Source organism: Pomacea canaliculata, linkage group LG1 (genome assembly GCF_003073045.1).
Source record: "Pomacea canaliculata isolate SZHN2017 linkage group LG1, ASM307304v1, whole genome shotgun sequence".
In the NCBI taxonomy this organism is placed as follows: Eukaryota; Metazoa; Mollusca; class Gastropoda; order Architaenioglossa; family Ampullariidae; genus Pomacea; species Pomacea canaliculata.
This window is the reverse complement of record NC_037590.1, coordinates 5,750,726-5,765,626: the sequence shown is the minus strand read 5'-3', so window position 1 is coordinate 5,765,626 and position 14,901 is coordinate 5,750,726. Positions and strand designations below refer to the sequence as shown.

The 14,901-nt window shown below is 39.6% G+C and overlaps 1 protein-coding gene across 1 annotated transcript; it reads left to right on the top strand.

Moving 5' to 3' along the window:
• On the top strand, positions 1-4,665 carry LOC112577448 (zinc finger protein 808-like). The gene is made up of 2 exons (XM_025220146.1): positions 1-766; positions 4,595-4,665. The coding sequence occupies exons 1-2, from the start codon at positions 4-6 to the stop codon at positions 4,663-4,665; spliced, it is 834 nt and encodes a 277-aa protein (XP_025075931.1). The 5' UTR covers positions 1-3.
• The last annotated feature ends 10,236 nt before the right edge of the window (positions 4,666-14,901 follow it).

Below are 14,901 nucleotides of genomic sequence, written 5' to 3'. Positions count from 1 at the left end.
GCTATGTCAGCCATAAACAATCAAGTCCAGGTCCCATGTATGCCCGGCATAAAGAATGAACCGAGCTCTGTAGATGATCTCATAAAATATGAGCTTCAGCAGTCAAACTCGAAACATGAGCAAGGTGTAAAACTGGAGTTTAATTCCCAAGATGTCACTTGTTCAATTAAGCAGGATCCTGACAAGAATTCTGTGAAAGGTGCAAAGACAGAAGAGCACCTTCTGTTTAAGCAAGAAAAAGATCCTAGTAATATAGTCAAACTAGAGCATGCTACACACATTGAGCAGTCAGACTGCAAGTGTGAAAGCACTTTGAAACTGGAGTACCACGTTCAATGTGCCAATTGTTCAATTAAATCTGAGCAAGATTTTGTACATAGAATAAAGACAGAAGAGCAGATTGTGATTAAAGAAGAACAAGAAGGTAGTCAAATGGAGAAGATTGAGACAGACAGACATGCAATATGGCAGAATGACAGTAATGAGAAATGTCAAGAAATGAGTGTTCATAGGTGTAAGGCTCATGAGGTTATGGATATTAATGCAGAAAATCAAGAGAATCAGACCCACAGTGATGTGCAACTTCACCCTCACCAGTGCAGTTTGTGTAAAGCTACCTTTAAGTGCTCAAAAAATTTAAAAAGGCACATACTGGTCCACAGTGATGAGAGATCTCACCAGTGTAGCTTGTGTAAAGCTGCCTTTAAGAGGCCAGGCTGTTTAAAGCAGCACATGCTTGTCCACAGTGATGAGAGATCTTACCAGTGTACTTTGTGTCAATCTACTTTTAAGAACTCAAAGCACTTAAAACAACACATGATGGTCCACAGTGATGTTAAACCTATCCAGTGCAGTTCGTGTAAAGCTACATTTAAGTGTTCAAATCATTTAAAAAAACACATGGTCACACACAGTGATGTGAAATCTTACCTGTGCAGCTTGTGTCCAGCTACATTTAAGCGTGCAAATCATTTGAAGAGGCACATGCTGGTCCATAGTAGTGAGTAACCTAGAAAAAAAAGTTTTTTACGCTTAAGCAATTTAAAAGGCCACGTGCTCATGCACATTGATGTGAAAACTAAGTAGCTCAGATTTCATAAAGATGATGTACCTTAAAACAGTACATGGTGTTACTTATTCGTGTGGAATCTCACCAGTGTAATGTATATAAAGCTGCTTTTAGGCACTGAGACCATTTGTAAAGGCATTTACTGACCCACAGTTATATTAAAGCTCAATAGTGCAGTGTACATAAAGTTGCTATAAGATCATTTGTGAACGAGCATATGGTGTGAGAGTGATGAGAGACCCCACGGGTAAGGGGTGTAATAAGTTGTTTTCAAGTTGCCAGCCCAGGCTATTTGACAAAATCAAATAAAATCAAGTAAAAATCATTATGCACGAAGAAGTGGCGACTAAATTCACTAGTGCAGTCTGTGTGTTAATTTTCCATCTGAAGATCAATAATTTTGAAAGAGCAACTTGAGCTTAGAACATTTTCAAATCAGGTCTTCTTGCTTCACACATGATGATGATGATTATGGCGATTTGTAATGCGCAGGTATCCGATTCCGAAGAATGCTCATTCCGCAGAAAAAAAACAAAAGAAGAAGAAAAAAATAAAGTGAACAAATATATAAAACACCGTTAAAAGTAAAAAATATAGACATAAGTGTTTCTTGGTAGTTTAAGACTGGTTTGAAAGAAACAGATGGGTTTTAAGTTTTTGCGAAACGTGGTTGGTGAGGTGATGCCTTGAATGATTTTATTATCTTTTAGAATTTAGACACTATAAGAATCTAGCATGCCTTTTAGTGGTTTGCTAAGTATTGTGTTTTACGTTGCTGTTGCTAATGTCAAATAGCATGTCAGGTTGCATCATCATCAGATCCTAAGATTGATTGAAAGCTATTTAAAAAAAGTTGATTTTTCTATTAGAAAAAGAGTTTCTTTTAACAACAAATTCTGACATTGCTGAGAGTGTCATGTGTATAGTGTGTAAAGCTGCCTGTTGGATCCAAGCTCATTTAAAAAGTCACATGATAATTGAAAGTGCCGTGAACTCCTGTCAGTACACAAAGATATTTTATTTCTTTGAAAAGCCAAGATTGACGATACTTTTATTCTTTGTTCAATAACATTCTTTGCGTTTATATATGAATAACATTTGACATTGCAACATTTATTTGAAAAGTAATAAAGAATGAAACAAGTGATTTTTGTACCAGAGAAGATGCTGAAGAAATATATAGTGCTACCCTAACCATTTCTATGCATTAGCAATAATACAAGTTACACGTGCTTTTCTTCTCAATTGTTTCTTAATATGTAGCAAGTCTTGATTTTAGTATTTTAACCATATCTTTAATTGGTGCTCATTTTAATAGTTCTAGGAAAATATCCTTGTCTAACACCAACGATTATTAAGAACTTTTTCTCCTGAAAAAAAATCATCGATTCTGTTTTCCCTTTTTTGTTTGTTTTTGTTCTCTGATGTATTAGCCTTGACTGCAGCCACCTGTGACAGCCCCTTGTTTTATTAACGTTCCTTGCACTTCTGAATAAGAATACTTCACAAACCGAAAAATATAAAAATTATAATAAGCTACATTTACTTTGTGATGTCAGCTGATACTCTTTTGTGATCAAAGTGAGAGCGGCCATGATTAAAATCAGCCCAGTGTTCAGATGTTTGGAACCAGAAGATACAAACTGCTTTCCTTTCTCTCTCACTTTACACGTGTTCGTCTGAGAGTCGCACGTGTTTTCTATGATTCTTCTTCGTCTAAGGATATGTCATGTACATGTAGCTCGTAGCAGCAATGTAATCCTCCAGAGTATTATAAGGTTGGTTTATGTAGAAAGGGCTACAAACCAAATGCGACTTTTTGCTGTGGACAGGAAACGGATGACGAGGGAAGAGGAAATTGTAGAAAGTTAGATGGAATGAAAATGCTTGAATATGATAGATTTTATTTTAAATATTTTCTGATAGAAACAATTTTTAACAGTTTTCTAGTTTATAAGAGTCAGAAGGGAAAACTTATTCGGAGTGTCTACATTTTTTTAAAAAAGAACTAGAGAGGTGAAAACACTTGTTAATCTACTGGCATTGACTCTTTCATTAATACGTCAGCAACACGTATAACAGCAAACATCTATTAGACCGCTATAACGGGTATAGCAAGTCGCGCGGAACGGAGACCAAAGTCGCGACATAGGACAGGGGAGCAAACTCTTGCTAACTGATTAACGCAGCTACACATGAGTTATCTCACATCAACGATCGATGCGCTGTAACTAAAAACTACATTTTGTTTCTAGATGAAGTCACATTTATACTTATTTTTTTGACTTTATGTCACGACCTTTGACCAAAAATTTGCTAAAGTAAAGAATTCCATCGTGTAAGGACAAAACAAGTTTGGGTGTGGGTTGGGGGATCACATCACTAACAAGACGGGGGACGACTGTCTGTGGAAAAATTCGGGTCTGTGTGTGTGTGTCAGTGCCGTGAAGGGGTCATCGTCGATAATTTTCTGGACAACATACTAAGCAGTAAGCAGATGATGCACAATGTCATTCAAACTCCTTAAGCAGCCCCGAAGTCCTACCCGATGTAAATTCTAACGAAAACCTTTAAGATTTGGCTGCGAGCAGTGTAGTCCAGGAAAGAGTGCGGTTAGAATTGGGTTCTCATATCCTGGTACATTCCTAGTCTTAGAACTACGGTATAATTCTTATAATTCAGTGTTTGACACCTTTAACTAAAATGCATTTTCTGCTTAGAATAATCTTCAGTGTTACCTGTGTGCAGTATCAACAATAATTGAAGAAAAACTGCTATAGTTCCTGAAAATTATACCCAAATGCGTTTCTCTGAGAATATTTTTAGCTGACTTATACTCAGACGAATATTCTGCATACATTTTAAAAATTCCCATACATAGAAGATATTAGTTTTTGCTTTGATCACCGAGATAATCGCTTTTGTCGAGACGACAGGAGTGATGTATACAAAATGGTTGTCCGAATCTACTTTTATTACATGTCTGCTAAGAATCTTAAAAACACCAACAGATTTAAAGGAATTTATACAATTTTGCTTGAAACTGAAAGACTTTGTCCAATCATGACGGCCGTATGATTTCACTTTTTTTTTTTGTCATGAAACTTTTTTGTATCGACTTTTTACACGCACGTAACCATGGAAACATGATCTGGCTGAGAGACGCGCAGTGCTTCAAACGAACATTGGCCTGAGACAGACGGTCTGCTCCGTGTTTAACACTTTGTCCTTAGCTATACTTTGTAGTCATGACGACCATCGCGATAAATACATTGAATTTCGTCAGTTAATTTTGTCACTGACAGCTTCCGCACTATAGGTGCCAGAACATGCGGTAAAGGTCGGATGTTTCTACTTCGAGCACCTGTCGTAAAAAGGTATTTCTGTGACTGACGTAACAATAGTACAATTTTTGTTTTTTGTAAAATTGTGGGACAAAGACGGTATTTTGACCCCTATGACGACCGTTATCTATGACTGGAAGTATGACGACCGTCAGTGATGTACGTTGTCTCTTTTGAACAGGGCAGTGGCAGATTATCCACACGAAGGCGGAGGATTCGGAAGAAGAATGGGAGAAGGAGGAAAAAGAATAAGAAGTTGATCCGCCTGAAGGTAGTGAAGCGGAGGTCACCTCCGTCAGCCGTTCGCTACCTCGCTCGCCACCCGGAAAAGTGAGGTTTTGCGACCTCTGTACCAGACTTGGTTTGTTTCTTTCTTCCCGTCCCCTTGGACGTGTGCAAAGCGACATTACTAAAGGGACGTTGATCGCCTCGTGCGACACCCTGTTATTAATTAACTGTGGCAATTTAAAACTGAATATCCCCTTTCCTAGACTAGACCTCTTCAACTCAAGTCTGAAATTATCGGGAAGCGTGCAATGGAAAAAGCCTCCCTCTCCATCTCAAGCAATTAAACTCCCTGAACTGCTTTAGACGCCATCTATCCAAATACTTACAAGACATATAGATGAGGCCTCTAGAGATTCCTCCCAACTCCATGTGACCTTGTAAATATATATTCTTAACCATCGCCTTGTAAATATCCACCCTTCTTTATGTTTACGACTTTTGTTCTTATATAATGCTTAATTACTTCATTTATGTAGCTATTTTCCTTCCCTGTAAAGGGCGAGGGCTAAATGGAAAAAAGCCCTGTTACTTATTTTACCCTTCATAAATAAGGAACTGTCATTGTCATTATCCCCCGGCCGTGCGTGAATCGCAGCGTTGAGTTTCATCGCCGTCGACTGGCCACCGGTGTTGAATAGGACAGCGAGACCGCTGCCGCGTCAGCCGTGCCCCAGGTGGCGCCACTTGGACCAGTTCGCGGTTGGTTTTCCCCAACCTAATTGCTCTAGCCACAACTTTTACCATTCATAAAAGTAGACAATACAGGGCTGCTAGAAGATTCTACGGGGATAGAATAAGTAGTGTAGCTTTACAGTTGAGAGGAGCTCATGTTATTTGGAAGTGAGAGTGGAGACAGGCGACTAGTCCACCCCTACGTGCTGACGTGTTGGCTACAGTGTGCCACCAGGTAAGAACTGAAATTCATATCTGCCGTTCTAGCAAGACTCGGTGTTGAAGAGAGACATGTCAAAGAGAATGTACTGAACCTTACAAGAAAAAAAAAAATACTACAAATTTAAATTTAACAAATGAAACTTTTAAGTTCAAATTATTATAGCTTGCAAGTGATGTGGATAGTGGACTATTTTCGTTTGATATCCCTGCGCGAGTGGGTGTTTGATCGTCTGCTAAAGAGTAAATTCAGGTCATAATAACACGAAAAAGCTAAACACTTGCAACTCATGCTTTATTATTGGTTTTGATTTAGAAAAATACCACGAACATGTCTGCTAATCCATTCAGCAACACTAGAAGATCCATAGTTTCTACGCATGAGCATGCCTCGCTTCAACGTCGAGTCTCGCTCAACGGTCTATCCTGCTAGTATGTGTAGCAACGTAGTCCGCCACTTCAACGATTATATAGCTTAGTTATACTGTTTTTTTCCGCGATATGTTCAGAATGGTAACTGAAGAGGAGCATGAAATGATACTACCTTTGCAACTGACCATGAAAATGATTTCATTTTATAAGGATTGTAAAAACCATGAAAAATTCAAAACAAGGATACTATTTTAGTGCATTTTCAGTTGAAAGAAATAATATAAATTTGAAAATTTTTCATTTTTAATATAGTTATTATAACCATTTACATTTCCATGCTAGAAATTATTAGTGATGCCAGTGATGTACGTGGTAAATTATGAATAAAATATACAATTTGCTGCAAATATTTTGTTAAGAAATATTTGGTAACTGCAGTTACAAATTCTACTTTTTGGTTTAAGTTAATGAATATGTATTTGATTCCTTTATGAGGGTAAGATGCGATTCTCTTCCCCCAATCCTTCCACAACCACAAAACACAACACTTTCGTGGGTTCTAGATCATTTACTCCAACGCCAGTCGATGGTGCTGGCTATGGCGAAACTACACAACACACTAGCTCTCTCTGTGGAATGTGCTCCCACCTCTTCGCTGTCTCCTCACGAACTGATCACCCGCCTCTTCACCCGACCTTCACGCTCCACTCCTCCCAAACACACCCGCGCACCTACAACCTGTCGTCCCCCTCCCGCTCTCCTTCGATTACGGTGTCGTCACCCTGTCAGTGATTACCCCCCATCGCCAGCCTGTACCCTCCCTGTGTGCGTGGATGTGCGTGCTACGTTTCATCCTACGATGCCCCATACTACCATATTATTATAATGTGAATTTAGTTGTCATGCCCAAATATCAAATGTAATTTGAATTTTTTAGCTGTAAAGCAGTATTTTCTTCCAGGTCACAAAATAATCTTGGAAAATTAAGTAGGTTTTCAGTATGCATAAAAAGACAGGGTATTTTGACATTTACTTACAAATGTACTATTTTATACCTGTGTAATTCTACATTTGACAGAAGAAATATCAACAGGAAGGATAAAAGAAGTAAGATATAATTAACTTAGTGTTGCATTGTATATTGCAGGCTTTTATTATAGCACCAGGAACTGAGACACAGGAGTTAAAGGAGCTGACACCTTGTGTGGTAATTCAGTCTAATTTAAACAAGAAAACTCAAACGTAAAGTAATAGGAACAGGAAGCTATGTCAGCCATAAACAATCAAGTCCAGGTCCCATGTATGCCCAGCATAAAGAATGAACCGAGCTCTGTAGAGGATCTCATCAAATATGAGCTTCAGCAGTCAATCTGGAAACATGAGCCAGGTGTAAAACTGGAGTTTAATTCCCAAGATGTCACTTGTTCAATTAAGCAGGATCCTGACAAGAATTCTGTGCGTGGTGCAAAGACAGAAGAGCACCTTCTTTTTAAGCAAGAAAAAGATCCTAGTAATATAGTCAAACTAGAGCATGCTACACACATTGAGCAGTCAGACTGCAAGTGTGAAAGCACTTTGAAACTGGAGTACCACTTTCAGTGTGCCAATTGTTCAATTAAACCTGAGCAAGATTTTGTACATAGAATAAAGACAGAAGAGCAGATTGTGACTAAAGAAGAACAAGAAGGTAGTCAAAAGGAGAAGATTGAGACAGACAGACCTGCAATATGGCAGAATGACAGTAATGAGAAATGTCAAGAAATGAGTGTTCATAGGTGTAATGCTCATGAGGTTATGGATATTAATGCAGAAAATCAAGAGAATCAGACCCACAGTGATGTGCAACTTCACCCTCACCAGTGCAGTTTGTGTAAAGCTACCTTGAAGTGCTCAAAAAATTTAAAAAGGCACATGCTTGTCCACAGTGATGACAGATCTTATCAGTGTAGCTTGTGTAAAGCAGCCTTTAAGAGGTCAAGCCACTTAAAAAGACACATGCTTGTCCACAGTGATGTGAAACCCATCCAGTGTACTTTGTGTAAAGCTGCCTTTAAGAGCTCAGGCGGTTTAAAGCAGCACATGATTGTCCACAGTGATGTTAACCCTATCCAGTGCAGTTTGTGTCCAGCTTCCTTTAATTGCTCAAGAAGTTTAAAAGGGCACATGCTGGTCCACAGTGATCAGAGATCTCATCAGTGTAGCTTGTGTAAAGCTGTCTTTAAGAGGTCAAGCTGTTTAAAGCAGCACATGCTGGTCCACAGTGATGAGAGATCTTACCAGTGTACTTTGTGTAAATCTACTTTTAAGAACTCAAAGCACTTAAAACAACACATGATGGTCCACAGTGATGTTAAACCTATCCAGTGCAGTTCGTGTAAAGCTACATTTAAGTGTTCAAGTCATTTAAAAAAACACATGGTCACACACAGTGATGTGAAACCTATCCAGTGCAGTTCGTGTAAAGCTACATTTAAGTGTTCAAGTCATTTAAAAGAACACATGCTCACACACAGTGATGTGAAATCTTATCTGTGCAGCTTGTGTGCAGCTACATTTAAGCGCTCAAGCCATTTGAAAAGGCACATGCTGGTCCATAGTAGTGAGTAACCTAGAAAAAACAGTTTTTTACGCTTAAGCAATTTAAAAGGCCACGTGCTCATGCACATTGATGTGAAAACTAAGTAGCTCAGATTTTATAAAGCTACATTTAAGTGATCCAATCATTTAAAAGGACTCATGCTGGCCCAGAGTGATGAGAGATGTCAACTGTCTACTGTATGTTATATAGCTTTCAAAAGATCATGTACCTTCTGTTTATCCTGTATACCAACAGTTGTCGCAGTAGTCATGAGGGTCACCATCTTGTCAAATTCTCTGATGACACTGCACTGCTGTCTCTCCTTAGCGGGCCGGTGCACACTCACGGTGTTGCTTTGGAAGAATTCATTGTTTGGTGCGATGACAACTTTCTAGAACTTAATGTGAGTAAGACGAAGGAGATTGTCTTTGATTTCCGTCGGAATTCTCCACCATGTCCCGTCTGTGTCATCCATGACAAGGAGGTGGAAATTGTTTCTGCTTTTAAATACCTGGGCACCATCTTCGATAGGCGACTTTGCTGGGATGTCAACACTCAAGCTGTCGTGAAGAAGGCTCAACAACGCCTCTTCCTCCTACGGAAGCTGAGGTCTTTCTCTGTCTCCCCCCAATTTCTTCAGCTTTTTTACAGATCACATATAGAGAGCGTGCTGTCCTTCTCGTTCATCTGTTTCTATAATAATTTATCGGTGAAGGACAAGAGCAGCCTACATCGTGTGGTATCCACCTGCTCCAAAGTCGTTGGATCCACCCAGAGTTCTCTTCAGGATCTGTATAACAGGAGGACTCTTCTGAAAGTGTCTGCCATCCTTCGTGATGCCAGGCATGCTCTGTCGGGTGAACTTGTCCAGCTCCCATCAGGTCGCCGATATAGTATGCCTGCATGCAGGACAAACCGACTGCGGCTGTCTTTTGTTGCTTCAGCCGTCAGACTTTTGAATGGATTATGAATGTGATGTGCATGCGATCATGTATGACTTTAATCGAGCTGGTATGATTGACTGCAACACGACTGCCTGTGGGTTTAATATATATATAATCGAGCTGCAACTGAATTGCCCTCTAGGGATCAATAAAGTATTCTCTTATCTCTTATCTCTTATCTTATCTTATGTAAAGCTGCTTTTAGGCACTGAGACTATTTGTAAAGGCATTTACTGACCCACAGTTATATTAAAGATCAATAGTGCAGTGTACATAAAGCTGCTATAAGATCATTTGTGAACGAGCATATGGTGTGAGAGTGATGAGAGACCTCACGGGTAAGCGGTGTAATAAGTTGTTTTCAAGTTGCCAGACCAGGCTATTTGACAAAACGCTTACTGATATCAGTAAAAATCATTATGCACGAAGAAGTGGCGACTAAATTCACTAGTGCAGTCTGTGTGTTAATTTTTCATCTGAAGATCAATAATTTGAAAGAGCAACTTGAGTTTAGAGCATTTTCACATCAGGTCTTCTTGCTTCACACATGATTTTAATGATTTTATTATCTTTTATACACTATTAGAATCTAGCATGCCTTTTAGTGGTTTGCTAAGTATTGTGTTTAACGTTGCTGTTGCTAATGTCAAATAGCATGTCAGGGTGCATCATCATCAGCATCCTAAGTTTGATTGAAAGCTATTAAAAAAATAAAAGTAGATTTGTTAATTAGAGAAAGAGGTTTTTGTAATAAAAAATGCTGATATTGTTGAGAGTCATGTGTACAGTGTGTAAAGCTGCCTCTAGGATCCAAGCTCATTGAAAAAGTCACTTGATAATTCAAAGTTCCATGAACTCCTGTCAGTACACAAAGATATTTTATTTGTTTGAAAAACCAAGATTCACTATACTTTTTTTCTTTGGTCTATAACATTCTTTGCTTGTATATAATAATAACATCTGACATTGCAACAACATTGGATTTATTTGAAAAGAAATAAAGAATGAAACAAGTGATTTTTGTACCAGAGAAAATGCTGAAGAATTGTAGTGCTATCAAGTGCAGGCAACATGTAAAAAGACTTGGTAACAGCACTGACCTTACTTGAAAGTAAGTGAGGATCATGCATTCCTCCTCTCACAAGAGCCTTCTCAGGGTTATAACAAATTTTCTTCAATTTTAAGTTACAGAATACCCCACACAAAGTATTTTTGAGCACACAGGCACAGATTCTTAGAGTCACATCAATAAACAATGTAATCAAGTGAAAGCAGAAAATGGCTCAGGAAAAAGTTTCTTTCATGATTTGTATTAAACAAACAAAATAACTAAGTTGTTAGCTTTGATCACTTTACCACTTAAAGGTACCTGTTAAAGATGTGTGTAATGTAAATCAAACACTATTATTCAGTACAATCTAAAAAAAAGCACCTTTTCATGTCAATGAAGAATGAAGTGTTATATGCCTCGCTTACAATCTTAATAGTGCATAAAAGAAGTGGATAATTTTGTGCTGGCTGCTATAACCATAACATCAGTATGTTTGCTTGCTGAACTATTTACCTTATTAGAACAAGATACATAATATTTCTTAGTTGTTGTTTTTTTCTATTCTTGATGATTGTAATAAGAAAATTATGGAAGTAACTGGAGATCCACTCTCAGTTCTCTCCTTGTTGAATTAAGAATGAGCAGAATCCTGTGCATCATGCTCAGATAGAAGAAAAACTTGTGGTGGAGAAAGAAGATCCTAGTCACATAGACTGAGACAGTGCAGATCTATGTACAGTTGCAGGTGACATTTACAGGTAAAGAAGGATAATCCATGTAGTGTTTTCTCTAAAACCAGCTTGCTCAGTCTCTATAGTATGTCGTTGGCTTTCAGAAAGTTGTATAACATTGTATTAAGAATACAGGTAGTCCTCGGGTTACGACGGTCTCGAGTTACGTCGTTTCGTGGTTACGACACTCATTCCCACTTACAGCGACAGTGATAACAAGGCAACGTAGTGGGCTTATTACTGAGACGGACAGATTATTGGCGCTTTGGTTGGAAGACCAAAATCAACGCCGTATCCCTGTGAGTTTTATGGTCAGTCAGGAGAAGGCTAGGGACTGTTTGAGGCGTTGAAAAGAGAAAAGGGGAAGGAAGTGAAAGTGAAGAATTTGTGGCGAGTAGGGGTTGGTTAATGAGGTTTAAGGATCGTCCCAACTTCCATAACATTAAAGTGCAAGGTGAAGCTGCCAGTGCTGATGAGAAAGCAGCAACTGAGTTTCCTAATGCATTGGCTAAGATAATTGAGGAGGGTGGTTACTGTGCTCAACAAGTGTTCAACGTGGATGAGACAGGCTTGTTGTGGAAACGTCTGTCTAACCTAACACTGTTTATTACTGTTACAGCACTTACAGTACAGTATTTCATTAGTAAACGTACTGTACTACACTATTTTACTGTACTTATGTTTATTGATAATTATGTAGGGTACTCTGTTAGGATAGGTGTTTGGATAGGCTAAATGTTTGCAGTACTGTACTGTAATTATGATACAGTACTGTATGAACGTATGATCCGACTTACGTCGAAATTCGGTTTACGACGCCGCGTTAAGAACGGATCCCCGTCGTAAGTCGAGGACTACCTGTACTAGTAAAATAGCATGTCAGTACGGTTGTAGCTCTGTAGTTATCAACATTCAGTCCATCGCCTCTACTGCTACAGTGTAGAGAGTTTGGGGATGTTTGTGAGAGTTGAGGCTGCCATGGAAGCCGCTGCTGACTACGGCATCATACAGGTCGCAGTGTGCTCCCTCCCTCGCTCGCTCGATGCAGCCTGTCCTCGTGTTTCGAGGCATTCACCCTTGCTAAGACAAGCAAAAAAAAAAGAAGAAGAACAGCAACACATCTTACAGGGCTTCTGCTAAGGCTTAATTGTTTGGCGTCCCAGGGACTCCTTCTTCAGATCTCTTAGGAGTCCCAGGCTAACTCTAAAGGATCCCTTTACAAAGTTGAAAAAAAAACAACAAATCAACTACTTTGTTCAACTGCCTTTCAGGCACACAAAGCACTGTAATGTCTAGTCAGAAACGGCGAGATTTCTGTGCCATGAAGTCTGTGCAAGCATCTGTGATGAGCTTATGCTCACTGTACTTCGGGTGCTCACTTTCTTTCCGTTTCTGAGAGGATGATTCTATCCACGCTGTCAACGACATCTTGGAACTCTTCCCAGTAAGGGAAAAAATCTCAGCGCAAGGGAAGTTACTCTCACCTTGTAGCAGACGACAACAATAGATTGGGCTACGATGTCAGACACTACACTTACCCAATTTTGTATCTGTTCTTCGCCCAAATTTGAAGGGGTCCCCTGGGACCCCATTGACGAAAATTGAAGGGGTCCTCCGAACTTTTAATGCGTACTGTATGCAATTTTTTGCGTAAGCAGAAGCCTCGCAGTCTTAGCTCATGTACCTATTTCTTGTCATCCGAAAGCATGTCGATGAAAGCTCTTCGATGCAGACACTGTCACTGTCAGCATAGCTGAGTGGTGACAGTCTGTAGATTGTTGACATTTTACAATCCATCTTGAATATTTTGTTCAGAAAGGAGGAGCCATCTTGTTCCAAAATTTGTACAAACTGAGGCAAGCTTGGGTAAACTATTGATCAATAATAATAATAACAACACATCATCAGGTTACACATGCCCAGCAAACACACAAGATTCGGCCAAGCTTGGGCCAATGTTGCGTGTTTGCTGGGTGGGTTCAATATCAATAAAAGAAAAAAAAATCAGCTGCTATAGTTTGTGAAATGTACTCTCAAAAGCGTTTTTTTGACAATGGTTTTAGCTGACATGTACTCAGATAGACACACAAGGTTGTTGGTTTGAGGCTTGTTTAGATTGAAAATGCCCGCAGCCCACATACACCTGGTGCTTTATATACAACATACTAATTTTGATTTTGAGCACTGCATTGTCTCCCTTACAGCCTCTGTCTGTTTCTTAGGAGAATGAATGTGGATCTTGGAGAATTGTTTGAAACAGTTATTTAGTAGAGAACTAACTTTTTTGATATGGTAAGGTGGCCTTAGGGTGAAATGGAAGGTTCTGTGCTCATGTGCTTTGTTTTGAAAGGAGTGTTAAGTTCCCATTTATTGGACATATTTGATGCTGACATGCTTTGCTCCAGGGTTTGAGAGTTTTTGTTGCATCAGTGAGAGATTGACAAAGAAAACAAATTATCAACAAGGCCAAGCATGCTTTTAACAGCCTACGCCTACTGTATGGTTATGAAACCTGGAGAGTGACAAACACCATCAACAACATCTACATCAACATCTACTGTAGAAAAGAACCAACCAGAATGCCACTAGCCAAGATATCACAAAGCGCAAATGGGGCTGGACAGGACACAACCTGCGCAAGCCAGCTGACACTATTGCCAGGCAGGCACTTGACTGGAATCCTCAGGAGAAGAGGAGAGTTGGGAGACCAAAGCAGGTTTGGAAGACAACAGTAGAGAGCAAGGCAAAGGACATAGGAACCACATGGGCCTAACTGACGGATGCTGCCCAAAGCCGGGTCCGCTGGCGAGGTGTTGCTGCGGTTCTATGGTTTCAGAGGTTTCGTGTCTGGAGATTGTGTCTGGTGTTGGTTACAATCTTCAAACACTTTACAACGGTTACTCCTTCGTCGTTACAGCCCCCTTCCCGCAAAGGATGTTGGATGAGGGTGGTGGGTGGAGGAATTTGAATGTTAGAGAAAGTATAGTAAATAATCATTGTAATTGGTTTTAAATTAATTTGATATGTCAATTGTGTGTCACATTTACTTATTTATATGTTCGGGAGCTCGCAAAGTTACACCGCTGTTATGGAGGAGCTACGCTAACTCTGACTATAATTTTTTTTTTTTTTTTTTTTTGAGGATGCTGGGAGCACTTTCCTATGCTTGTGCCACTTTATCAATCTTGAGTCTACGAACAGTTAGCACAGCTGTTAGTTACTACCACCTAGGTAATTATCTTCCTTCCCAGCACAAAAGACAAATTTTTTTTTGCATTATTTATCGAATTACCACTGGACGTCTTCCCTCCATAGACACTGTAGTGAGTTGTGGTAGGTCTCGTTTTGTCTCGTTTACGAACGGTGACGTGTGTCTGACGTCTTGAGTGCGTCCTTTGTCTCACGTGATAGGTCTCGTATTGTCTCGTGTACAAACGGTGTCTCGTGTCTGACGTCTTGTGTGCGTCATTTGTTCCACGTCACCTGAAGCAGAAAATGACGTCATATATAAGAGAAAAGCTGTTGCTCTAAAAATGGTCGAGTGAGCAGGAAAACAACAGTCGTGGTCCGCCATCTTCTTTATAACTCACTGAGACATTCCTCTGAACTTGTGCTTCTTCGAACTGCTCACTG